Source organism: Lithobates pipiens, unplaced genomic scaffold (genome assembly GCF_037356315.1).
Source record: "Lithobates pipiens isolate NorthernLeopardFrog02 unplaced genomic scaffold, aLitPip1_a1.2 Scaffold_19, whole genome shotgun sequence".
Classification (NCBI taxonomy): domain Eukaryota; kingdom Metazoa; phylum Chordata; class Amphibia; order Anura; family Ranidae; genus Lithobates; species Lithobates pipiens.
In genome coordinates, this window is record NW_027507764.1 from 438,888,359 (window position 1) to 438,915,794 (window position 27,436).

Here is a 27,436-nt window from a genome sequence, read left to right on the forward strand (position 1 = left end):
TTGGACCAGCTCCTTTATGGTGCTGATCTTTGCGTGAGGCAAAAACACCCTTGTCTGGACTGGGTCTATGATCAGACCTAAGTACTCAAGTCTTTTTAGTGATCTTAAAGTGGTTGTAAACCCTTACAACCAACTTTGACCTACAGGTAAGCCTAGATTAAGGCTTACCTGTAGGTCCAAGAAATATCTCCTAAACCTATACGGTTTAAGAGATATTTACCCGAAGACAGCCCCTGCTGTCTACGGCGCATTCGCCATAAACAGCGGCGGGCAGGCCGCAGATCGCGGCGATATGACCCTCGTGTCGGCTCCCTGCACATGCGCGGGAGTGATGTCTTTGCAGCTCCGGCGAATCACAGCCCTGGAGCAGCGAGACCCAGAAGTCGCTCCGGGGTACATGGCAGCGGCGAAGGGGAAGACGGAGGACCGCTTTGGGGGCTTCGTTCTCAGATAAATTATTCATAATGAGCTAGTATGCTAATACATACTAGATCATTATGCCTTTGCCTTAAAGGGTGTGTTTTTTTTAATTATTTTTTTGCCTTTACTTCCTCTTTAAGGAAGATTTCTCTAGTTTGAGAATTAATTTCTCTAGGTATTCCAGGTAGTTGACTGTGCTGACCACACTTTGGTCCAAGCAGGCTACTGACCGGTCTACCAGGAGCAGATCATCTTAGTCTGCCAGGGGGCCAGAGCCTTTATGAATACCAGGGGGGGGGGGGGTGCAGTGGCTAGACCGAAGGGCATGCCTACAAACTGAAAATGGTGCTTTTCTACCTCGAATCACAGATATTTCTGGTGAGCGGGGAAAATAGGCACATGCAGGTATGCATCATAGATGCCCTTGTAGGATGGAAACTACTGACAGGATTGACTCGATGCAAAAAGAGCAGATATTCAGGAACCAATTTAGATCTTTGAGATCTAGAATGGGACTGACATCTCCATTTGGTTTTGGCACCATGAAGTTTGAATAAAACCCCAACCCCTGCTCCTCCGTGGGGACATGATCACCCCTTGAGAAAACAACCGGTCTAAAGCTAGAAACAGAGATAGCCTTTTCCCTGGATCTTTGGGAACATTTGACCTCAGAAAACAAGGTGATAGAAACTGTTGGATCTCTAGTATGTAACCTAGAGCTATTGTGGAGATGACCCATCTATCCTGAATCTCTTCCTGCCAGACCTCTGAGAACTGCAGAAACCTTTTCCCCACCCGAGCGAGTGGGGGCGCCCCTTCATAAAAAGGTCTTGGAATTATGTTTTGTAGGTTTCCGCCCCCAGGACTTCTTCTGTCCTTGGGCTTGACCTTGAGGTTTACCTCTTGAACCTGACAGAGGAGGCCGTTGCGACTGCCTAGAGGCTGATGCCCCTGGCCACGGAGAAGAAACCCATTTAAACGAGGGACGTTTACTTCTTCTTCTAACTGGTAAAAGGGTACTTTTTCCGCCCAAAAATTTTTGGATTTGTCCAAGTCATCCCCCAACAGCCAGTCCCGTGAAATGGAAAACCAGCCAGAAGTTTTTTGCATGGCGCTTCGGCTGACCAATTTTTCAACCACGGGATCCTACACATATGCACCAGCAAAAGCATAAGACGTGATGCCTGATAAATAGAATCCTTAATAGCGTCAATTGCAAAACATAAGGCCCTTGGCAGCTTGGCTAAGTCCTGGGCCTCCTGAACAGGAACAACCTTGAGAGCCTGTTTCAACTGATCTTTTAGGGATTGACAAATGCCTATTGCTCCAACTGCAGGTTGAGTCACGCACCTGCCAAAGAAAAGGAGGTCTTCAACAAGAACTCCATTTTATCCGTTGATGCCCTAAACATTTGAGCGTTGTCCACCGGACAAGTTAAACTTTCGTTCTCATAAGATATAGCAGCGTCAATTGCCGCTGTGCCACCCCAACAGGGCATAGCATTTATATAGATGGTATTCCTAACCATTTTCTATGGACGTTTTATATTTAGTTCACATGCTGCCATCTAGTGACTTTTTGTGGTAATTCACTTGTTTTCTTATGTTCTTTTTCCCTGATGTTATGACACACTTCCTTTGTATGTAATGTTCCACCATTCTTCCTGAGATTGCACTTCCTGCGTCATGGATGCAGCTAACAGGCCACATGTATTCTGCATAGTAAGCTACAGACAATATCTTTTGACAACATAAATACCACAATCTATTCATCTGTTTGTATCCTGTCATCTGCTGTAACCAGATGTTCAGAATAAAAGCACCTTTGTGGATGGAATCGGTATTTGGTGAGTTCGAGCTATCTGATGAGGATTGTCCTCAGTGATTATATCTTATACAGGCCAGGCATAGAGGTCTCAGAATAGGTCAACCTTCAAAGCGGCCATTGCTGATCTCAACCTTACTACCAAGGAGGAACTTGATTTGCTCATAAAGTGGCTGGGGCCAGAATCTGCGGATCGTATTAAAAGACTGAGAACAGTGCATGTTGACCACCCAGATGTAGGTCTTGTTGCTGCATGGGCAAGACTTGAGCAAGCCTATGGTACCTCCGAAGTCATAGAAAGCGCTCTATTCAAGAGACTGCAAAACTTCCCAAAAATAGAGAACAAAGACTATCGCAAGCTCCAAGATCTGAGTGATCTTCTCATGGAGCTGAAGTTGGCAAAGACAGACCCACGTCTACCTGGACTAAGCTTCCTGGACACTGCTCATGGTGTGAATCCAGTGTTTTCTAAGCTGCCACACTGCCTGCAGGGTAAATGGGCACAACAAGGCTCAAGGTGATGATATAGCAGCTAAACATTGAGACTTCAATAGAGCAATATCTGTTAAAAGGACAAATCTCACTACCCATATCCTCTACTGCTCACCAGATCAATTTGGGTGGACAGAGATAAAGACCCTTATCGTCAATGCCCCATTTACCCCCTAAAGAAATGTCATGGGCTTAGGGCAAAGACGTTACAAGAGCGCAGGGAGATTCTTCAGAAACTTAGAATATGCTACAGGTGCTGTTCTTGTTATTGACATTTTGCTAAAGACTGTAACGTTGTCATCAAGTGCACACAATGCAGTAGCGACAGACATGTTACAGCCATGCATCCGGGCCCACCCTCAGACAGCTCCCAGCAGCCTCCTACCTCCAGCCCTGTCTCAAGTAATGGCAGGGAGCAACAAGGTCATGCTTCAGCCACAGCTAACGTTTCTTCTTAATGCACAGAAGTCTGTGGAGAAGGTTTAGATCACAAATGCTCTGCTAAGATATGCCTAGTCAAGATATACCCAAAGGGTCAACCTGAGGAAGCCATTAGGATGTATGCCATAATAGATTAACAGAGCAACAGATCCCTGATTAAGCATAAATTCTTTGAGATATTTGGTATGGGGGGACACGCATACCCGTATACTCTCAGAACCTGTTCTGGTCGTGAAGAGACCTTCGGCAGAGGGGCTGATGGGTTCATGGTCTCTTATATCAATAAGAGAGAGGGCATACTCCCACCAACATTAGTGGAGTGTGACCAGATATCAGACGAAAAAGGGAAGAAATTCCTACTCCAAAGGCTGCCTATCACCATCTAGGCTTGGTAATCGTGGACGACATATGCTTGGATATAATACCTACACCATCCACGGTCCACTCCTTCAAAAATTACATGTTAGGAAACAGACATGCATCCCACTTCAAACAGTGCCTTCGCCATTATGAAGTATAAGAGAAACCTCCTGACATTATCCAAGTACCTGTTGTCACTTCTAACCTTTGTGATGATTACCTAGGTAACAATGTTTTGTACTACAAGCGATAACAAAATAGCCTTGTCAGTCGAAGACAGAGAGTTCATCAAAATAATGGACAAAGAATTCTTCCAGGAAGAGTCTAACAGCTGGGTTGCACAATTACCTCTTAGTGCTGCAAGGGTTCAACTCCCAACCAATCGTGAACAGGCTCTATCCAGATTCAACTCACTTCAACGAACACTAGACAGGCCTTAAATTAAGGAACATTTCATCACCTTTATGAAAAGGATCTTTGACAATGATCATGCCGAACCAGCTCCACCACTTCAAAGACATGATGAGTGCTGGTACCTGCCTTTCTTCAGAGTGTATCATCCACGTAAGCCAAAGCAAATCAGGGTAGTATTTGACTCCAGTGCCAAGCATTAAGGGTTTACTTCCTCTTTAAACCCTGTGGCATGATCGTTAGGTTTAAAGGCTTTCATAACAGCAACACTGAGGCAATCTTGTGTAGTCTGAGGTTAGCCTCAGAAAGCATACCGTATGTCCTTTGGAGCAGGTCTATGGCTTTTTCATCTGTAGGTAAAGATTTAAGTCCATCGTCCACATAGAAGTCTCTCTCAATGAAGTGTCAAGCATCCTTGCCATTGTTGTCACGGTACCACAGAAATCTTAGGAGGATCACGCACAATAAAGCAATGAAACATTTGTTCAATGTCAGCAGTTATGGTAACTGGCTCTCTTCTAAACCTCATAAGTACACCTACAAGGTTGTTGGTTAGGTTTGGACCAGTGAGAACATTGTTCAGGGATACCCCTAATGGGTTTACTTCCTCTTTTTTTCCCTGCAAAGGTAAAGCATAATGGACTACTATGCATCGCATAGTAGCTCATTATGTGTCACTTACCTGACACCTGAGCCAGCGAAGTTGCCGCTGTCCCCTGTAGTCCGCCGCATCCATCTTGCTGGTGGCGTCTCGCAGCTCCGACGAATCACAGCGGCGAAGCCGCGATGACATCACTCCCGCGCATGCGCACGGGAGTCGCGTCTCGCAGCTCCGCCGCTGCCATTCGGCGAAGCCGCGATGACGTCACTCCCGCGCATGCGCACGGGAGTCGACAAATTAGGCAAATCCATTCTTGGACTTGCCGCATTTAGTGCGCCTGCGCGCCGCTGTCTACGGCGCATGCGCCGTAGACAGCGGTGCCCATTTTCGGGCAAATATTTCCTAAACCATATAGGTTTAGGAGATATTGCTTGGACCTACAGGTAAGCCTTAATCTAGTCTTACCTGTAGGTCAAAGTGGTTTGAAAGGGTTTACTTCCTCTTTAAAGACTTGAATCTGGGAATGGACATACCACCTGTAGAGAGAAGTCTAGGCCTACGGTGGGACTTATTAAAAGACACCTTCGGTTTTCAAGTCAGCTCTGCAGACAAGACATTTATCAAATGTGGTGTTGTGGTGAACAGCCTATACGATTCAGTGGGATTCGTAGCTCCCATCACCATACAAGGTAATTCCTTACTTAAACAGTTCTCAGAGACTATTAAAGATTGGCATGCTCCACTACCAATAGATCAGCTTTCAAAGTGGGAATCTTGGAAACAATCTTTACATGCCTTAGATTAAATCCATATACCACGCTGCTACACTTCTGCCTCCCTTGCCACAAGTCAGAGGAAAGAGCTTCACATCTTCTCAGATGCATCTACTAAGGACATAGCAGCTGTCGCTTACCTCAAGGTAAGAGATTCTGCTAATCAAGCCCACATAGAGTTTGTGTTTGGGAAAGTGAAGTCAGCACCTAAGCCTGAACACACGATTCCCAGGCTTGAACTTGGTGGGTCTGTGCTAGCTGTAGTAATAGCAGATTTTAAACTGCATGAGCTAGACATTCAGATAGATGACATCAGATTCTAAACAGACAGCCAGGTTGTTCTGGGCTACATATACAACCAGACTAAACGTTTCTATGTCTATGTCAGCAATCGTGTAGAGAGACTCAGGAAATCTAAACCTGAACAATGGCATTATGTTCCATCTGAAATTAACCATGCAGATCATGCCACCAGGCCAGTGTCTGCAGGTTTTTTGCAAATTCTTCTTGGTTAACAGGTCCTGAATTCCTGCTGGATCATCCAGAAGAAACCATAGCTGAGGTCTTCAGTCTTCTAGAACCTGACAGATTATGAGATTCATCCTGAAATCAAAACCCTCGTCACCAGAACTGAACAAAGACTCGTCTTGGGCTGTCAACGCTTTGAACATTTCTCCAAGTGGAGAAGGCTTGTTCGTGCCACTGCAAGGTTAGCTCATATTGCAGATTCCTTCCACACAAAGCCCACAGATGCTCACTGTCAAAGTTGTCACGTGTGTCAAAAGCTTCTCTCTGCAAAAGACATTGCTTAAGGTGAACTGATCATAATACGCAGTACACAACAGAGTGTTTTTGACTCAGAAATTAAATGTATCCGTGGCAAGAGGGACATTGCAAAAAACAGTCCAATTGCCAACCTGAATCCATTCATTGACAATGATGGTATGTTAAGGGTTGGTGGATGTTTAAACACGGCTGAGTTAAGTGAGCAAGAACAGAATTCTCTCATTATACCCGTTCGCCATCACATCACCACTTTGCTCATACGGCACTACCATGAAGGGGTTAAGCACCAAGGTAGACAATTCACAGAGGGTGCCATAAGAGCTGCAAGCCTTTGGATTATAGGAGCAAAAAAAACAGACCACAGCTTCACTGCATAACAGTGTTCAGTACTGCAAACTGAGAGGGAAACACCAGCAACAGCAAACATCCCATTTGCTAGCTGACAGGTTAAGTACTGACCCACCTTTCACTCATGTTGGTTTGGATGTCTTTGGGCCGTGGATGGTGACAGCCCACAGAACTGGAGGTGGCCAAGCAAATAGCAAACAATGGACAGTGCTGTTCAATTGCATGAGTGTGCGTGCAGTACACATTAAAGTAATAGAATCTATGGATGCCTCATGTTTCATCAATGATCTAAGATGATTCCTAGCCATCAGAGATCTAGTCAAGACAAAAGATCTGACTGTGGAACTAATTTCACTGAAGTCTGTTGAGAGTTACAGCTCAACTCTAGGCCAATCCCAAGACTTTTTAGCTGAAAAGGGCTGTACATGGATTTTCAATCCTCCTCATTCTTCCCACATGGGTGGCTCATGGGAGAGAATGATAGGCATCACACTTAAAATAATGCACTCTTATGCTTATGGACTTTAACTCCACAAGACTTACCCACAAGATTTCAACCACCTTCCTGGCAGAGGCATCTATTAATGCCCAGACTGATGCCAAGTAAATGTGTCTTTGGGAATGCCTGCATACACCACTCACATGCGCCAATCTGCTCCTGCGTCCGTCAGCCAGATGCAATATGCCAAGAGGCTTATATAAACTTGGCAGTCCTGCACTGTGTGAGGAGCATGGATGCCGAACCACGCACACACCACTGCGGTAAGCCACGCCCCTCTTCTCCACCACACGCCCCTCGATATTTAAACGTTAAATCCGTTCAGATCAGGCATGGGGAGGAAGGAAGGAGCAGCGGCGACCCCTCCGAGACACAGAGCGATACACCCTCTAGTGGCAAAATTTATAAATGACAACATTTACTACAAAGAAGAAATCCATAAGTGAACTTGAAGTTCCTCAGGAATCTTCATTTACCTTTCCCGCTGCAAGATACTGCTGGAAACCAGACAGACCCAATGTTCACCCATCACAGCAGGATAGTTTTAAAAATCTTCAAGGACAGGGTCCCTTTTTATTGGGGGTCCACACCCTTGGACCTGTATAGAACCCTGCCAGAAAAAAATGTTGGTATTAGCCGAATGACCAAAGCACCGGGTCCCAGGATACAGCCCTCCAAGAGAGGCGTTACAGGAAAAACCTCTTTCTTCCTTCACGAGGCCCAGGTACCATCCATTTTGGCCTCAGTGGCACTTTGAATGGATGTGGTTTGCAAAGGCTGCTTGATCCAGTAAGGATCTTTCCAATGGAGCTCTTCTTAGCACTTCTTTAACTGTGACCAACACCTTAGACACTAGTGAAAAAACGGAGGTACTCCAGGTATGAGAGGGGTTATATAGGGACTAAAACTTGCTGTCTTGGGTGTGCCAGTGTCCATCACCTGAAGGTGGCCTATAACCCACATAGTAATTACTATGCTGCTCTGTGTCCCGTGATGTACGATAAAGAAATTTGATCTCTGATGATATTTACCAGATTCAACCTCTAATAGTATATACAGTACGTCTCTTCTCTACTTCTCAGAGTGGATTACAGATTTTGCTCCCTAACAATATAGTTGGTTATTTATATTTACCACTGCACATACATATTAAAGAAAAAAATTGCCTTTTTTTAACTTTACATATTAACTAAATTATACACAACACTTTAAGGTTATTATCCGATTAATCAAAACAATCTGCCAACTAATCGATGAAAATAATCGTTAGTTGCAGCCCTAATATAGATTATAATTGCCTTTTTTTTTCTTTTTTTTATAATAAAATGCCATATGAGAATTGTCACATACCAGACACATACAGAATTTAAAAAATAAATAAAATAAACAGTATTTCCTTACCCAACATTGTGTGTGACTTCACAACACGCATGCCAATAAACGTATTGTAGCAGTCCAAAGCTGCAAGCAACATGTCCATCCACTTTATGACAGCTGTTAGAGTGAAGACCTCTTTCAGTTCATGGAGTGTGGCAATGTGCAATATTCCACAATTTTTTGCATTCATATTGCCTGCACCTTCAAACCTTTTAATCACGAAAATTATGCCATCGTTCTTAATCATTTCATCCAACCAGGCAGATACAGATTTCCTTTCTGAAATTCACCAAAAATGTATCATACATATTAGCATTTGGTACTACCAAAATGTTACACAGATCCACTAGAGTTTAGCAATAAATACGCATAACAGAAAAAAAAGAGACCTACAGCAGCTGTAAAGACTATAAACTTCAGCAATATGAAAACTCAGATACAAAAAAAAAAAAAAGAATTGTTTGGGGTGAGGTTTTAGTTCCAAATGAATTCCTTAAGACATGCTATTTAATGAATGTATCAGTGTGACACTTATGAGACACCCATAGATCCTGAGATTCCTCCCAGCATCTTTCTGAGGAATTTCCTCCAACACCTCATGCTGAGAACACTCAGGAGAAGCTGCTACAAAGTTTAACAATAAGAGGCACTCAGCAGTCCAGCTGCAGGGCCAACAGGCCTAGTCTTCATCCACCAGAGACGGGACTTGACTACCCTCCAGGGGAGCACTCTACCAGCGAGGTTACCAGGTACACTCTACAAACAAAATTACTTCCTGTGAACCTGTGCAATATACGGTATACATGTACTGTATACCTTGTTAGCACTTTAAGGGTGCATATTATTATAATATATTATTCTTTTTGACTAGATAATATATATTGCACAAGTTCACAGGAAGGAATTTTGTTTGCAGAGCATAGCGGGGCACATAAGTTTAATTAAATATTTAGCACAACTATATGGGAATGTGATCAGTGCCAGCATCTGGAAAATTACTGCACACACACACACACACACACACACACACACACACACACACACACACACACACACACACACACACATATATATATATATATCGTAACGATCAGATGGGATTGCTGTGCTTAAAATGTATTTAGAAAAATTCAAAATCAAATTCCATTCAGTGTCAAAAGCGCCCTTCTTCAGAGCAAGACACATACAATAATATATTAATATATATTTAATTAAAACATATTAATATGTTTTTTTACAAACATATTAATACACTCCTATCTCATGTGGGATCAATCAATCATTTTGTACCAATGGGAAAAAACAACCACCGCAAAAGAACATAAAGGTATATAAGAAATCATGGATCATAAGGTGCTATCACTTTTCCTATCACAATCGACATGCGCTGAAAAAATAAGAAACAAAAATACAAAATGCATAATAAATAAGCATATCAAAGAAATACATATGAATTAAAATCAGAATTGAATCCGTTCGGCCATAAAGTGTTTAAACGGTGTATCCATTGAACCTCCCGTTTTCTAAGGATTAATTCCCTATTTCCTCCATGTCTGTTCCTGGGTATACCATCTATCACCATGAATCTTAAATTGAGAAACGGTGTGTCCTTTTTTTTAAAAAAAAAATGTCAGGCAAAAGGTAATTTGTCTCTGATGGAATACTTAATGTCTAGCTATTCTACCTTTAACCTTTTAAGTGGTTTCACCCGCATACAATAAGCCACGTGGATTTGAAACCACCAGATGAGTGGAAAATTTTTACCATCCTCATAGAGGGTACAACATTGATATTAAGACTCATTACACTTGCCAATCGTCTTATGTTGTGTACATAATAAAAATGTCCACGTGGCTTATTTTATGTAGGTGAAACCACTCAAAACATTTTTTTTTTTTTAAAGTACACACCGTTTCTCAATTAAGATTCGGACGTGAAGGAAACGGGATGTTCAATGGATACACCATTTAAACACTTTATGGCAGAACGGATTCAATTCTGATTTTGATTTATATTTATTTCTTTAATATGCTTATTTATTATGCGTTTTATTTTTTTGTTGTTTTCTCAGCACATATCGAATGTGAAAGGAAAAGATATAGCACCTGACAATCCATGATTTCTTATATATACATACATGTTCTTTTGGATTGGTTGATTTTTCCCATTGGTACAAAATTATTGATTAATTGATCCCATATGAGATAGGAATGGATAAATATTTTTGTAAAAACCATTATCATGTAATGTGAAAAAGTGATTTTTTTTTTCTGGTAGCTCGCACACTCTATGCCAGAGATTGCACCCACAGGATCCAGCGTCATCAGACAAATGTTACAGGTCAAACTTGAATGCTGGGTCTGCTCCCCTTTGGCCAGCTGGCAGTAGTGATGGATCCAGATAGAGCCCACAAAACTGAGGGCTGGGAATGTTGGGGTAGGATTGCTGCATTTTTTGGCCAGTGTCCATTCAACTGAAAATGGCAGCATAACCAAAGTAGAAATTATTATTAACTTGTTTGTATGGTGATGTACGATTAAGGAAAAAAATTTTTGGGCTTTAAACATTCTTTAACCACTTTCAGACCGGACCATTTTGCTGGTAAATGACCAGAGGTCTTTTTACACTTTGGCACTGCGCTGCTTTAACTGGTAATTGCGCGGTCATGCAATGTTGTACCCAAACAAAATTTGCGTCCTTTTCTTCCCACAAATAGAGCTTTCTTTTGATGGTATTTGATTGCCTCTGCGATTTTTATTTTTTGCGATATAAACGTAAAAAGACCGCAAATTTTGAAAAAAAATGATATTTTCTACTTTTTGTTATTAGAAAAATCCAATAAACTCAATTTTAGTCATACATTTAGGCCAAAATGTATTCAGCCACATGTCTTTGGTAAAAAAAAAGTCAATAATTGTATATTTATTGGTTTGCGCAAAAGTTGTCACATCTACAAACTAAGGTACGTTTTCTGGAATTTACGCAGCTTTTAGTTTACGACTGCCTATCTCATTTCTTGAGGTGCTAAAATGGCAGGGCAGTACAAAACCCCCCCAAATGACCCCATTTTGGAAAGTAGACCCCCTAAGGAAATTGATAAGAGGCATGTTGAGCCCATTGAATATTTTATTTTTTTGCCTCAAGCGATTGAATAATGACAAAAAAAAAAATTTTTTTTTTTTTTTACACAAAGTTGTCACTAAATGATATATTGCTCATGCATGCCATGGGCATATGTGAAATGACACCCCAAAATAAATTCTGCTGCTTCTCCTGAGTACGGGGATACCACATATGTGGGACTTTTTGGGAGCCTAGCCGCGTACGGGGCCCCGAAAACCAAGCACCGCCTTCAGGCTTTCTAAGGGCGTAATTTTTTGATTTCACTCCTCACTACCTATTACAGTTTTGAAGGCCATAAAATGCCAAGATGGCACAAAACCCCCACAAATGACCCCATTTTAGAAAGTAGACACCCCAAGCTATTTGCTGAGAGGCATGTTGAGTCCATGGAATATTTTATATTTTGCCACAAGTTGCGGGAAAATTACAAACTTTTTTTTTTTTTTTTTTTTTTTCACAAAGTTGTCACTAAATGATATATTGCTCACGCATGCCATGGGCATATGTGAAATGACACCCCAAAATAAATTCTGCTGCTTCTCCTGAGTATGGGGATACCACATATGTGGGACTTTTTGGGAGCCTAGCCGCGTACGGGGCCCCGAAAACCAAGCACCGCCTTCAGGCTTTCTAAGGGCGTTACAGTTTTGAAGGCCATAAAATGCCAAGATGGCACAAACCCCCCCCAAATGACCCCATTTTGGAAAGTAGACACCCCTAAATTTAGGGGTACACTAGTGAGACTAGGTAATAAATGGCGGGTGCCCTGAAACTATAAAAAAATAACTAACCAACCAGCGTCACCTGTAACAGTTATATGGTGATCACTGGTGAAAGGGTTAACTAGGGGGCAATTAGGGGGCTTTATGCGGTAGTATATGGGGGTCCCTGGCGCTATAAAAAGCTGCAGCGAACCTAAATACCTACCTGCCTAACTAGCGTCACCTGTGACACTAATACAGCGATCAGAAAAACGATCGCTTATTAGGCTGGGTTCACACTGGAGCGATGCGGGAACGCCACGAATGCGCGGCGGGTTCCCGCATCGCATGCCTCCCGGCGGCAGTTCACACTGCCCTATGCGAACTGCTGGGAGTGTCAGTGAAATGTTACTGACACCCCCAGATCAGTTCGCATATCGCAGTGCGATCTGCAAACTCGGATCGCATGGTGTGAACACCCATGCGATCCGATTCTGCTGCGGGCCAAAAAAAGGGTCCCGTGCGAATTTGCGGCGGGTGCGGCGAATGGCTGAACTCGAATCGCACAGAGATCGGATGTGATTTGCACTGCAGTGCGGTGCGAATCACATCCGTTCTCATAAACCGCTGCAATGTGAACCCAGCCTTAGTGACACTGGCGACGGGGGGTGATCACGGGGTTAAACCTTTATTGGGGGGGTTAGGGGGGTACCTTAGAACTAAAGGGGGCTAGCCCTAACTGCCCTAACAGTTATTAGTCACAAATGACACCCGCCGGGTGATCAGGGGGTTAAACCTTTATTAGGTAATAAATGGCGGGTGCCCTGAAACTATAAAAAAATAACTAACCAACCAGCGTCACCTGTAACAGTTATATGGTGATCACTGGTGAAAGGGTTAACTAGGGGGCAATCAGGGGGCTTTATGCGGTAGTATATGGGGGTCCCTGGCGCTATAAAAAGCTGCGGCGAACCTAAATACCTACCTGCCTAACTAGCGTCACCTGTGACACTAATACGGCGATCAGAAAAATGATCGCTTATTAGGCTGGGTTCACACTGGAGCGATGCGGAAACGCCGCGAATCCGCGGCGGGTTCCCGCATCGCATGCCTCCCGGCGGCAGTTCACACTGCCCTATGCGAACTGCTGGGAGTGTCAGTGAAATGTTACTGACACCCCCAGATCAGTTCGCATATCGCAGTGCGATCTGCAAACTCGGATCGCATGGTGTGAACACCCATGCGATCCGATTCTGCTGCGGGCCAAAAAAAGGGTCCCGTGCGAATTTGCGGCGGGTGCGGCGGGTGTGGCAGGTGCGGCGAATGGCTGAACTCGAATCGCACAGAGATCGGATGTGATTTGCACTGCAGTGCGGTGCGAATCACATTCGTTCTCATAAACCGCTGCAATGTGAACCCAGCCTTAGTGACACTGGCGACGGGGGGTGATCACGGGGTTAAACCTTTATTGGGGGGGTTAGGGGGGTACATTAGAACTAAAGGGGGCTAACTCTAACTGCCCTAACAGTTATTACAGTCACAAATGACACCAATGCAAAAAAAAAAAAAAAAAAAAAAAAAAAAATGACATTGGTGTCACTGTGACTGGGGGGCAGGGGTAATTGGGGGGGTGATCGGGGGGTAAAGGGGGGGTGTGAGTGTGCCTGGCATGTTCTACTGTGTGTGTGAGTGTTGGTGTAACTTACTGATCCGCTCTCCTCCGTGTCGGAACGAAAAATACCGACACGGAGGAGAGAATACATCACTTCCTCTCCTGTGTTTACATTACAGGAGAGGAAGTGATGTCACCGGGGATTTCTATTCGTCGGGAGCGATCGCGAGGGGGTGGCCATGAATGAATGGCCGTCCCCTCGTCCGGGATCGCTCCCGAACGAATACCGACCGCCGCAGGCACCGGGCGGGGGCAAGGGACGTACATGTATGTCCTTATGCCTGCCCGTGCCATTGTACCGACGTACATCGGCGTGCGGCGGTCGGCAACTGGTTAATATGTTAAAACTTGAAAAGCATTTTAGTGATAGCAGTTACATGTACTTTAATACATGGACAGTTCCATAAAACTTCACATATAAATTTCCCTGTGTTTATTTCAATTAGGTTGTGCGGCCTTTTTAATAACTTTAATAAAAATAAATTAGAATAGGTATTGGAAGATCCATCACTATCTAGATATTACTTTATGAAGGATCAATATATAGGTATATTAGCATTCATAATAAGATACCTGGTAATAAAGGCACAAACTCAAAGAACAGCTTCATTGCCTTGTGTCTACAATCAGCCTGAGGGCGCCCACATTGTTCTAACAGCCATAGGACAATATCCAGGAGACAGAGAGACTTGCCCGGAGGAAACCCTCTATATTAAAAAAAGGATGACAAAATGTACAAAATGCATCATTTGTTTTAGCTTAAATTTGTAATTTATTATATACAATGACACACTTTGTAACTGAAATGTATTCAAAAATCTTTAACAACTCTAATTTCATGAATTATTAAATGTAAAAACAATATAAAAAATATATAATTTTAATTGCATCTATTATGAGTCTTTCTCACAAGAATTGAAAAAAACAAAACAATAAGGTTAAAAATAATTAGCTGTCCAATGTAATAATCGACATTAACCTATGTGTAAAGCATACACATGACTAACGGCACCTTGGTATGCGTCGTTTGGATTTCTTGTTCAGCGACGAAGCTTTGTGAACAATAATGCGTTTCAAATGGTCAATGGCATCACTACATTGCTGAATAGTTCCTATGATGGGATGAAGAATATAAATGCATGTAAAGTTAAAAACAAAATCCAGTACAGAAAGAAAGAAAGAAAGACTGTCCAGTAGATGAATTTACTCTCACCTAAAGATTTTTCATCTGCATGAGACAGTGCTAGGCTTTCCATAAATATCACTAACACTTCAAACACAAAAGTTTCCACCAGCGCCGATTCCTCTCTAAGAGACATGACAGCTAAGAATTAGGGGATTAGTAATCACATTCATGTAAACTATTTTAATTTACGTTTTACCGAGAATGATGGAAACTTAATGAGACAGTAGACTGCTTTGATTTAAATGAATTCATAGATGAAATTGTCTTTGCTGAAAACATGTCAGCAACATATGCCGTGTTCACTAATATGCACACTTCAACACCCTGGTAAATGTACAGTAGAGCATTCAGATTTATAGCATGGTCAATAAATGGGTTATCAAAAAATAGGGGGTGGTGTTGCGCTCCTCACACAAGATTATGTATTTTTTCTCTATATATAATAACTTATTAGAATTATCAGGTTGTGATTATAGCTAGCAGACATTCATCAGTATCACTAACCAAATAAAGTGCAAATGTGCAGATAAAGTATACTAAAATAGTATCATAAATTCATTAGTATATACGTTAAAAAGGGACATGGGTATGCATCATAAAAAAATTCCTATTGTGCAATAAGCAAATAAAAAAAAATATATATAAAGCATATATCCAGCATGTGCAAAATTGCATAAAAGGGTAAGTAGTGTGTGATTTCAAAATTGTGCAAAATTGTGCAAAAATTGTGCAACATACGCAAAGAGTGAATAATGGGAAGTCAAAGTCACGTGTGTTGTGACGTAACGCATAGAATACGAGAGGCAAACTAGACACCGGAACAGACGCACGAGCTCGGCGGTCGTTTTTACATTGTACAGCTTGCATAAGGAAAATGTGAGTTTTTATGGTTCTACTTAAATAAACTTCAAAACTTTTTTCAAATATACTGCACCATGGTAGGCCTCTCTATCTTTTCTTTGATACATTGAGCATCTAAATGATCTGAGTGATCCAAGTAACTAACGCCCAGCGGAAAGACAAGGAAAAGAGCCCCCCCCCCCCCGCTTTATCCCATACACAGTATGAACGCCTAGGAAAAGATCGATCCGAAGGGATCCCTCCCCTTAAACCTTGCTACATGCTGTTTACCTTACAGCAGTAAGGTAATCATTTATTTCAACCACGGGTGTCAGTGACACTGAAGATTCATTTTCTAGCACTTAAAGGCACAGTATCACTGAATATCAGTATAGCAGCACACAGTGTTCTTGTGAAACACTTCCACATCTGCACTACTGTCACACACTGGACCAAGAAATAAACGTCCAATATTGCACTAGAGACTTGATAAACTCAGTTTGCTAAAAGAATTTTATTTATTTATATACCTTTTCCTTGTATATACATATTTTGTGTTTCTCCTTGATGAAATAAGTCACTTTATGAATTATTCACTCTTCGCGTATGTTGCACAATTTTGAAATCACACACTAATTACCTTTTTATGCAATTTTGCACATGCCGGATATATGCTTTATATTTATTTTTTAAATTTGCTTATTGCACGATAGGAATTTTTTATGATGAATACCCATGTCCCTTTTTAACCTATATACTAATGAATTTATGATACTATTTTAGTATACGTTATCTGCACATTTGCACTGTATTTGGTTAGTGATACTGATGAATGTCTGCTAGCTATAATCACAACCTGATAATTCTAATAATAAATTATACAGTATATAGAGAAAAAATACATAATCTTGTGTAAGGAGCACAACACCACCCCCTATTTTTTGATTACGTGCACATTTGGACAGGAGATTGGTCCTTACGGTGTATGCAGCACCTATTTTTTCAATATACTACATTTATTCCTTTTAGCGCAGGAGTACCTACTTTACAATAAATGGGTTATGTTCCTTACAATATCACTCTTGAAATGCGTACATAAAGAAGTATAATATGTCTCAAACAATTCCTTATGGAAATTTTAAATAGTAATTTTTAAATTTGGCAGAAGTACCCAAGAATGTGGCCCTCTCAGAGTAGAAAAAGCAATGAGAACCTCAGCTATACTGCACACACATGTATTCTAATACAGCTCAGCGTACAAGCTTGTCACCCAGTACTCTACAAGCAATGCACTGTAGCACACCTAAATTCTTTGTATATGTTGTTGAATGCTAGAGAAGCTCCTAGCCTCTTGAACACATTTGGGTGTAACGCAAGACTGTAAAGCCGTTTAAATAGAGACTGCGTGTTGACTGGGCTTCTTTCCTGCTGTTGGGGCGTTGTCTGTTTTATTGACCACTTCAAAAATTCCCGAATGCATTGTCCAGAGAAGTCTCGTAGTGTACTATCAACAGGATCCACAATACCGTCCTTAAAGAAGAAAGAAAACATTCAACAGATATAGGGCAAATTATGCAAATAAAAAAATGGGAAAAACTATTTTAAAATAAAAGGGATACAGAAACAAAAAAAAAATTATTTAAAAAAATTGCAAATGTTGCCAATTCTGGAAATGCTGCCAAATAAAAAATGGAAAAGCCACAAGCCATGTTTATAAATGTTTCAATAGGCTTAACGTGGTAAATTATGAATAAAAAAAAAACTGACAAATCAATAAAGCTTTTGCAACACTTCTGATGGTATTATTACATACTGTATATTAGAAAGTTCTGCACTTAAAAGTCTTGTCTAAAAAAAATAAAACAAATATGTCATACTTACCTTCTCTGTTAAGTTGGTTTTGCAGCGAGCAGCCTGGATCCTCCTCTTCTCAGCCCCCTCCCTCCTATCGAGTGCCCCCATAGGCCACAGCTTTCTATGGGGGCACCTGAGCCAAGTCAGAGCTCCGTGTATAAATTCAGGCACAGCCCCCGATCCAGCCCTGACCCCCTCTATCCCGATTGGCTGATGGACTTAGAATGCATTAAGATAAAACATTTCTGCCTTTACAATGCCTTTAATTCAGGAAAGCTATTAGACAGATTTGGAAACAGTTCCAACAAGTATGACAGATTCAGTTATGCTGCGTACACACGTATCAGACTATCTGGTGGACTTAGTCTGGCGGACAAACCGCCGGACTTTCCGAACTAGCTACCTGCCCACACATGGTACTTTTGGGGCGGACTATCCGCCATACTTTTGAAATGAACAGAATCGTCAACACACACGGAGGAAAGTCCGTTAATTTTGAACGCGGCTCCAGGTAGCCAGGACTAGCGAAGGAAGCGTCGCTGGCCCCGTCACCTGGTATGGAGTTAAGGGGAAGCCCTACGCTGAAAAAACGGCGTGGCCCCCCCCCCCTAAGTCCATATCAGACCCTTATCCGAGCACGCAACCCGGCAGGTCAGGAAAGGGGGTGGGAACGAGCGAGCGCCCCCCTCCTGAGCCGTACCAGGCCGCGTGCCCTCAACATGGGGGGGTGCTTAGGGGAAGGGGGCCGCGGGCCCCCCCACCCCAAAGCACCTTGTCCCCATGTTGATGAGGACAAGGGCCTCTTCCCGACAACCCTACCGTTGGTTGTCGGGGTCTGCAGGCGGGGAGCTTATCGGAAAGAGGGAGCCCCCTTTAATAAGCGGGCCCCCGGATCCCGGCCCCCCCACCCTATGTGAATGAATATGGGGTACTCGTACCCCTACCCATTCACCTGTGAAAAAAAAAGGTAAAAAAAACAACCCACAAGGGTTAAAATAGTTTATTGCACTGCTCCGGGGGTCTTCCGGCTTGGGGGGTCTTCTCGCCAGACTCCTCGCTACCTTCTGCTAGCTCTTTTACTAGCAGAGGAGCCCAGCTTTCTTCTTCGTCGCCGCCTGGGGGTCCTGTCCCCCTCTTTGGGGGTCTTGTCCCCCTCTACGGTTCTTCTTGCCGGGCCTCCGCACCTAGTTCTAGCTCTTTTACAAGCGGTGGCCCGGTCTTCTGTAGCCTCTGCCTCGTCGCTGTCTCTGGCCACAATGACAGGCACGCGGTGTGCGGCGACTTATATGGGAACATCGCCGGATGATGTCCCCGCCCATTATGATGTCAGAGTCCCAGAGGATGCGGGGACTGTGACATCATAATGCCCGGGGACATCATCCGGCGATGTTCATATATAAGTTGCCGCGTGCCTGTCATTGTGGCAAGAGACAGCAACGAGGCAACAGTTCAAGAAGAGAAGAACAGAAGACGGCGGCAGCGGTGACAGAAGACTGGGCCACCGCTTGTAAAAGAGCTAGAAGAAGGCGTGGAGGCTCGGCAAGAAGAACCAAAGAGAGGGACAAGACCCCTGAAGTGGGAAGAAGACCCCCCGGGCGGCGACGAAGAAGAAAGCCGGGCTGCTCCACTAGTAAAAGAGCTAGCAGAAGATAGCAGAGGAGTCTGGCGAGAAGACCCCCCAAGACGAAAGACCCACGGGAGCAGTGCAATAAACTATTTTAGCCCTTGTGTGTTGTGTTTTTTTTTACGTTTTTTCCACAGGTGAATGGGTAGGGGTACATTGTACCCCATACTCATTCACATAGGGTGGGGGGCCGGGTTCCGGTGGTCCCCCTTATTAAAGGGTGCTCTCGGATTCCGATAAGCCCCCCGCCCGCAGACCCCGACAACCCACGGCCAGGGTTGTCGGGAAGACACCCTTGTCCTCATCAACATGCGGACAAGGTGCTTATGGGAGGGCACGCGGCCTGGTACAGCTCAGAAGGGGGGTATTGGGCGCTCGTTCGTCCCCACCCCCTTTCCTGACCAGCCAAGTTGTGTGCTCGGATAAGGGTCTGATATGGACCTAGAAGGGGACCCCCACACCATTTTTTCGGCATAGGGCTTCCCCTTTAACTCCATACCAGGCGACGGGGCCAGCGACGCCTCCTTCGCTGGTCCCTGCTACCTGGAGCCGCGTTTAAAATGAGGGAAGGTAAGAAAGAGGGAAGAAGGACGGAGGAGCCCAGGAGAAGACGCCGGAGAGCGAGAGAAGAGGCCGGACACTGCGGAGAAGTCGTCAGAAGACTTCCCGACGTCGGCAGAAGACCCCCGGAGCTGATTAATAAATTACTTTTAAAACTTGTGTTATGTTTTTTTATTGACATTTTTTCCCCAGGTGAATGGGTAGGGGTACAATGTACTCCTTACTCATTCACATAGGGTGGGGGCCGGAATCTGGGGGCCCCCTTATTAAAGGGGACTCCAGGATTCTGATAAGCACCCCCCCACCCGCAGACCCCGACAACCTAACAGCCAGGGTTGTCGGGAAGAAGCCCTTGTCCTCATCAACATGGGGACAAGGTGATTGGGGTGGGGGGGCCGCAGGGCGCCCCCCTTCCACAAAGCACCAACCCCCCCATGTTGAGGCCACGTGGCCTGGTACGGTCAAAGGAGGGGGGCGCTCGCTTGTCCCCACCCCTTTCCTGACCGGCCAGGCTCCGTGCTCAGATAAGGATCTGGTATGGATCTGGGGGAACCCCAAGCCGTTTTTTTCTGCGTAGGGGGTTCCTCTTAAAATCCATACCAGACTTAAGGGCCTGGTATGCTCCCGGAGGGGGAACCCATGCCGTTTTTTTTTTTTTTTGGCACGGCGTTCCCCCGAGAGCTCATTGTCTGATTCGCCATGGCAAAAGTCGCCTGGCCTGGGGCGAGTTAAAGTCGTGTTGTAAGTCGCCCCAAGTCGTGTTAACAAGTCGTGTCCAAGTTGCCTACAAAAGTCGCGTTGGAAGTCGTGTTGCCCCTGTGTGAACCGGCTCCAAGACAAAAAGTGTCCTCGCTAGGGATGGCCGAACTGTTCGCCAGGCGGTCGATTCGCTGCGAATTTTGCGTGTTCGCGATTAGCCAAACCAGCAGACTATTGCCGCTGCTCGCCCCGCGGACATATGTGTTTACAGTGTGAAAGAACTTTGACCCATGATGACACATCCATCATGGGGTACACGACAGCCAATTGAGACATTTCAGCACATGGACATTAGGACATACCCCCTACCTTATAAACAGACCTGATCTGGCGGCCATTTTACATTCTGTCTTATGTCAGTGTAGAAACAGGACGCTGTGTGCAGCAGGGAGAGACTGTAGTGACACAAATCACTAGCTATTAGGTCCACAGAAGTCCTTTTAAGGACTGGTATAGGTGTAGTACAGTATATAGGGTTCAGTGCACTGCTATGTTGGTGATTGCAGCTGTCTTTTGTCAGTGTAGGGACAGGACGCTGTGTGGAGCAGGGACAGCCAGTTTAATCACTAGCTAGCTGTTACTACTAGGTCCACAAAGGTCCTTTTAAGGACTGGTATATGTGTACTATTTGGTGTGCAGTATATAGGTGTGTAATACACGTATAAAATACTTGCACATATGGAAAGCATAGTATCGTGCATTTCCACTGTGCAGCATTGTGACTGCTGAGCGGTTCTGCAGCGATACTACAAAGAGTGACAAACGCAATAAAATAAAAAAGTATTATAACTGGTGTAATAGACCAGTGGCCCCCAAAAACGACAGATTGAAGCGGGGTGTTATATACCTTCGTCCACATACATACTGCACTTCTCTAGAGACTTTTGACACAGGGTCATTTAAAAAATGACAGGCAGAGGAAGAGGCAGGCCCTTCCGCAGGAGTGGTAGGGGTAGGGCAGGAGCAACAGGCTTGAGCCAAAGTGGCAAATTGCAGAAGGTGCATGCGATTATGTCAAAGGACGCACCAGACTTGGTTGAGTGGCTTACTCAGCCTTACTCTTCTGCACCCTCCTCATCCTCTCGATCTGCACGCTCTTCTTCACTCTCTGCTATGTGCACCCCCAAAGACACTACCACCAACACCACCACCACCATATACTTTACGCTTGAGTCACAGGAAATATTTTACAATCCATATCAAGACATTTCCGATGCGCACTCTTGGCATTGGCTCAGGAAGAGGAGATAGCAAAAATGGCACTCAGCAGTCTGACGACAGTACCCAGATCAGCCCAAGGAGGAGGTTGGTCCCCGCTGTTGATGCCTACTCCTAGATCTCTAATTATAGCAGTGGGGAAGGTGATGTCGATGATGACGTGTCTAGTGATGTCACGTGGGTGCCCACAAGAGAGGAAGAGGAGGGGAGTTCAGAGGGAGATATAGACCAGCAGATAGGGAGGAGAAGCAGGAAGAACTTGCATTGCACTGGAGGGACAAAGCAGAATGCGAATGTATCAGAAGCGAGGCATCAACCATGTACGGTCACATCTGACGCTCCCAGGATGCCGGCACATGGCTCCGCAGTGTGGGCTTTTTTTAACGTGTCCGCTGTTGACAATAGTGTTGCCATCTGCAATCTTTGCAGTCAACACATAAGTCGCGGTAAGCCCAACACTTACCTAGGGACGACCGCCTTAAGAAGGCACATGAGCTGCCATCACTGAGCCCAGTGGGAGCAGCGGAACCCACAAAGCCACACTCCAGGCTCTCACCGTCCAGTCTCGTCTTCTGCTTCTCGATTCCTCACAATTGTCCTCCACTCCACCTTCCATCATGCCGTCCTCACGTTTTTCTGCAAAAAGGCAGGTTTCCGTGGGCCAAATGTTCGAGCGTAAAAATAATGATGATGCCGGATAACCCTCTTGCCCAACAGTTGACGGCTGGCTTGTAAGAACAGATAGCCCGCCAACTACGGCCATATAAACTGGTGGACTCAGAGGCCTTTCGAAAATTTGTGGCCATTGGAACACCACAATGGAAGGTCGCAGGAAGGAAGTATTTCTCACAGAAGGGCATCCCAGAGCTATATGGCCATGTTCAGCGGCAAGTGAATGTATCTCTGGCACACAGTGTCGGTGCCAAGATACATCTGACCACAGACACGTGCAGGGAAGGTATATCACTTTTACTGCCCACTGGGTGAACCTTCTGACGGCCGTCAAGCATGTAGCTCGTGGCACCCGTGCAGATTTGGTTTTACCGCCACGGATTGCATGCAGGCCTGGCTCTTCTCCTCCTCCTACTCCATCCTCCTCCATCTCCTCCTCGGCTGACTCCTCCTTTTTTACGCTGCGCCGCCCAAGCTCCCCAGAATTTATTCGACATGCCAGGTGAGACGTTGCCATGCTGTGCTGCGTCTGCCTGGAAGCCAAGAGCCACAGTGACCCTAAACTACTTTCAGCTTTGCGTTCACATGCAGATCAGTGGCTAACAACGCTCAATTTGACAGTTGGTAAAGTGGTGTGTGACAACAGTGCCAATCTGCTTAGCGTATTAAAAAAGGGCAAAATTACGCACATGCCATGCATGGCACACATCATATACTTGGTCGTGCAGCGATTCGTTGTCAAATACCCTAGGGTCCAGGACATCTTGCGGCAGGCAAGGAAAATCTCAGCCCATTTCAGAAGATCTTACACGGCCATGGCTAGCCTTGCTGACATTAAGCGGCGACACAATCTGCCAGTCAGACATCTCTTCGATTGCCCGACGCGGTGGAACTCAACCTTCTATAAGCTTGATAGGCTTCAGCAGAAACGTGCCGTTAACGTCTACCTGTACGAATTCTGCGGCAGAACAGGTTCTGGGGAGCTTGGTTTTTTTAAACCGCGCCAGTGGCTGCTCATGCACAATGCATGCAGACTTCTGCGGCCATTTGATGAGATCACCAAACTGGTCAGCCGCAGCCATGGCGCCATCAGTGACATGGTACCTTATGCCTTCTTTATGGAGCGTGCATTGCGTTGTGTCGTTGATCAAGCCGTGGAGGAGCAGGAAGATGCGGAAGTCGCCTAGCTCACGACAGTGTTGACTACCTCACATTTATAAAAATAAATGAGGCATGGATCTCGGAGGAATTCAACACATGTGACCAGTAGACCATGTATATCTCTATAAACATTTTATTTAATCGAGCACACAGACCTTTTTTCTACATTTGGCTCACTTCCTTGTACAAAGAAAAGCACACCGTACTATATGCCCGTACCCTCCTGTTTGAAGAGGTTGAGCGGTGTCATATTTTTGCTGCTGTCAGTGCTCTCTATCTTGGTTCTGGTGTAGTGTCAGTGCTCTCTCTCTATCGCGGTGCTGGTGTCAGTGCTCTCTATCACGATGCTGGTGATCATCTCCTGCACCCTCTTCATAGCCTACCCTGACCTTTCCTCGCCTCCATTGCCTTCATGCACTCCTGAGTCCTGAATTGTCAAAATTTCACAGATAAAAAAAAAAAAAAAAAAAAAAAGAATGCTTGTAGTGGTCGATCCCAGATTCACTTCATACATGTGTTATGTCCGTGGCCATGTGGTGGGACTATGTGTGCACAGCTAGTAAATATTTTGTGGCTGAAAATATGACCTGTAGGTTTTTAAGGTTCGCCTGCTATTGAAGTCAATGGGGCCCACCGCAAACTTTGCGGTTCACAAACTTTTGGCCGCATTCGCGAAACATCCCGTCGGAAGTTCGTCCATCTCTAGTTCTCCCTATATAACCCCTGGGAGTATCTCAGTTTTGTAGACAAGCCTGCCCAAGAAGCACTAACAGCTCTGGTGGAGCGCGCTTTAACATGAAAAGGAGGAATTTTCCACTTTAGACCATAAGCCTGAACAACCACTTGACAAATCCATTTGGAAATAGTAGCTTTTGCCACTGCCTGTCCTCTTTTAGGACCGTCTGGTAATACAAACAAAACATCTGTTTTGCGAATCTGAGCGGTCACTTTTAACCACCTCGCGCCCGCCCTATAGCCGAATGACGGCCGTAGAGCAGGCGCGTTCGTCTGGGAGGCCGTCCCTGGACGTCCTAATGTTTACTTCCGCAATAAGCGCGCCGCCGCGGGCGTGCATCGCTGAAGTTCTGTGTTCGCCGTGTCCCCGGGGACAGGCAAACACAGATCGCTGTAAACGGCCAATCACAGCGGCCGTTTACAGCGTGATCGGCGTATCCAATGGGAGATGATCTCATATGTAAACATATGAGATCATCTCTCAGCGCCGCTCTCCCTCCTCACCCAGACAGTGTGAGAGGGGAGAGATGAACGGCTGCAGCGGCAGCTGTTCTGCCTTGAGCTGAGAAAAAAAGAAAGAAAAATAAGTAAAGTAAAAAGTGCCATCCTCCCCCAGCAGTGCCATCCTCCCCCAGCAGTGCCATCTGCCCCAGTGCCATCCACTCCAGTGCCATCCACCCGAGTGCTACCTGCCCCCAGTGCCATCCATCCCAGTGCTACCTGCCCCCAGTGCCACCTGCCCCCAGTGCCACCTGCCCCCAGTGCCACCTGCCCCCAGTGCCACCTGCCCCCAGTGCCACGTATAAGTGCCATCTGTCATCAGTGCCACGTGTCATCAGTGCCACATAGTGCCATCTGTCATCAGTGCCATGTATTAGTGCCATCTGTCATCAGTGCCACGTATCAGTGCCATTTGTCATCAGTGCCACCTGTCAGTGTCACGTGCCATCTGTTGTCAGTGTCACGTGTCATCAATGCCACTTATCAGTGCCATCTGTCATTAGTGTCACGCGTCATCGGTGCCATGTATTAGTGCCATCTGTCATCGGTGGCACGTATTAGTGCCACGTATTAGTGCCACCAGTCATCAGTGCCACATATTAGTGCCATCTGTCATCAGTGCCACGTATAAGTGTCATCATTGCCACGTATCAGTGCCATCTGTCATTAGTGTCACGTGTCATTGTCCTGGTGCTTCAAAAGCGTAATAAATAGTCAACAAGTTAGATGTGTAATTTATGTTCCTAGAACACATGATGGCGCTACCTGCATGTTGGGCCTCTCTATGTGGCCAGGCTGTGAAAAAGTCCCACACATGTGGTATTGTAATACTCAGGAGGAGTAGCAGAATTTTTTTGGGGTGTCATTTGTGGTATAGACATGCCACGTGAGAGAAATAACCTATTACAATGACAATTTTGTGGAGAAAAAAAAATGAAAAATCATAATTTTGCAAAGAATTGTGGGAAAAAAATGACAACATCAAAAAGCTCACCATGCCTCTTACTAAATACCTTGGAATGTCTACTTTCCAAAAAGGGGTCATTTGGGGGGTATTTGTACTTTCCTGACTTGTTCGGGTCACAAGAAGCGAGATAGTCCACCAGTACATCAGATGTGATCAATTTTGTGCGATTCGCACCACAGCTTGTAGACTCTCTAACTTTCACAAAGACCAAATAATATCCACTAATTTGTTTTTTTTTTACCAAAGATATGTAGCAGTATAAATTGTGGCCAAAATTTATGAAGAAAAATTAATAATTTGCATAATTCTGTCACAGAAACAAAGAAATATGCGTTTTTTTTCAAAATTTTCGGTCTTTTTTCATTTATAGCGCAAAAAATAAAAACCCCAGAGGTGATCAAATACCACCAAAAGAAAGCTCTATTTGTGGGAAAAAAAGGACAAAAAATTAATTTGGGTACAGTGTTGCATGACTGAGTAATTGTCATTCAAAGTGTGAGAGCACCGAAAGCTGAAAATTGGTCTGGGCAGGAAGGGTGTTTAAGTGCCCAGTAAGCAAGTGGTTAAATAGACTTTGCCCGCTCTCACTACATCAAGGGACCTTTCTTCCATAGACTGAGGTTATGGGAAAAAGGAAGGTAGGACAATATCCTGGTTTAAAGAGGAAGTAAACACTCCCACTCTGATGCTTCTCTTCATTTAGTCCATTATAATAAGTAATTATCAGACTATAGCCACTGTAATCCAGCCCAAATCGCATATTACGTACTGGTTAAAGAAACTTTAAAAAACCTGTTTCCAGGGGTTAGGCAGTAACCATCTTAAGTTGTTTTCTGAGTCCACAGTGGAGTGTATTTCTGCCCTTACTTTGAGCACTTCCTGTACCGTTAACCAAGCCTCCTTCTCAATCCAACGCTTCTATGGCAACCCTGCTTCCCTGTTCACAGCTGACTTGTTTTATTTCATAGTATTTACTTGTGCCTATGTCTAATGTTTGCCTTTGTCAGTCTTATCAGCTTCAGCTGATAAGATTGCAGTAATGGCCAAGTTTACACTGCATGTCATGTCACATGGTGTGTAGGAGGAAGCTCTGAATGATTCTGAAGTCTCCTGGGAGTTCAGTGTTGTGCCATAGGAAGTCCTGATAACAGATAGATAAGCACATAGAGTGTGTGCAATAAATCAGGGAAGATCTGGGCATGCTCAGTGACTTCATTCTAAAGAAAAAAAAAAAAAAAAAAAGGATTACAATACTAAGCAAGTAAGGAGATATCTAAAAGCAGTGTTCATTAGGGTTTTTTATGCTGATTTATGTGGGACAAAGTTGTGGGGGAGGGTTTACAACCACTTTAAATGAAAACCTGTCACAGCCTTTGGTAAGAATCTTGGATGAGGCCGTAACACCACCTTATCCTTATGAATAATCAAATCTGGCCATTTACAAGAATGAGCCGCCAACTTCGATACACTTCTGGCAGAGGATATGGCAATCAAAAAAAAACACAGCATGAGAAGCAAGAGGCAGTTGAA

At 44.5% G+C, this 27,436-nt stretch overlaps 1 protein-coding gene across 5 annotated transcripts in view; it reads right to left on the reverse strand.

Moving 5' to 3' along the window:
- PRKDC (protein kinase, DNA-activated, catalytic subunit) overlaps window positions 1-27,436 on the reverse strand; it is a 794,135-nt gene that overhangs the window by 512,955 nt on the left and 253,744 nt on the right. For all 5 annotated transcript variants that reach the window (XR_013277654.1, XR_013277655.1, XM_077492661.1 and 2 more), the window contains exons 27-31: window positions 17,158-17,384; window positions 15,042-15,136; window positions 14,841-14,940; window positions 14,402-14,535; window positions 8,357-8,611 (exon numbers count right to left, since the gene is read on the reverse strand). Coding sequence is in view for 3 of the 5 variants with exons in the window: in XM_077492661.1 (XP_077348787.1) it covers window positions 8,357-8,611; window positions 14,402-14,535; window positions 14,841-14,940; window positions 15,042-15,136; window positions 17,158-17,384 (811 nt within the window). In the remaining 2 variants the exon portion in view is untranslated. The remainder of the gene's footprint in view (window positions 1-8,356; window positions 8,612-14,401; window positions 14,536-14,840; window positions 14,941-15,041; window positions 15,137-17,157; window positions 17,385-27,436) is intronic.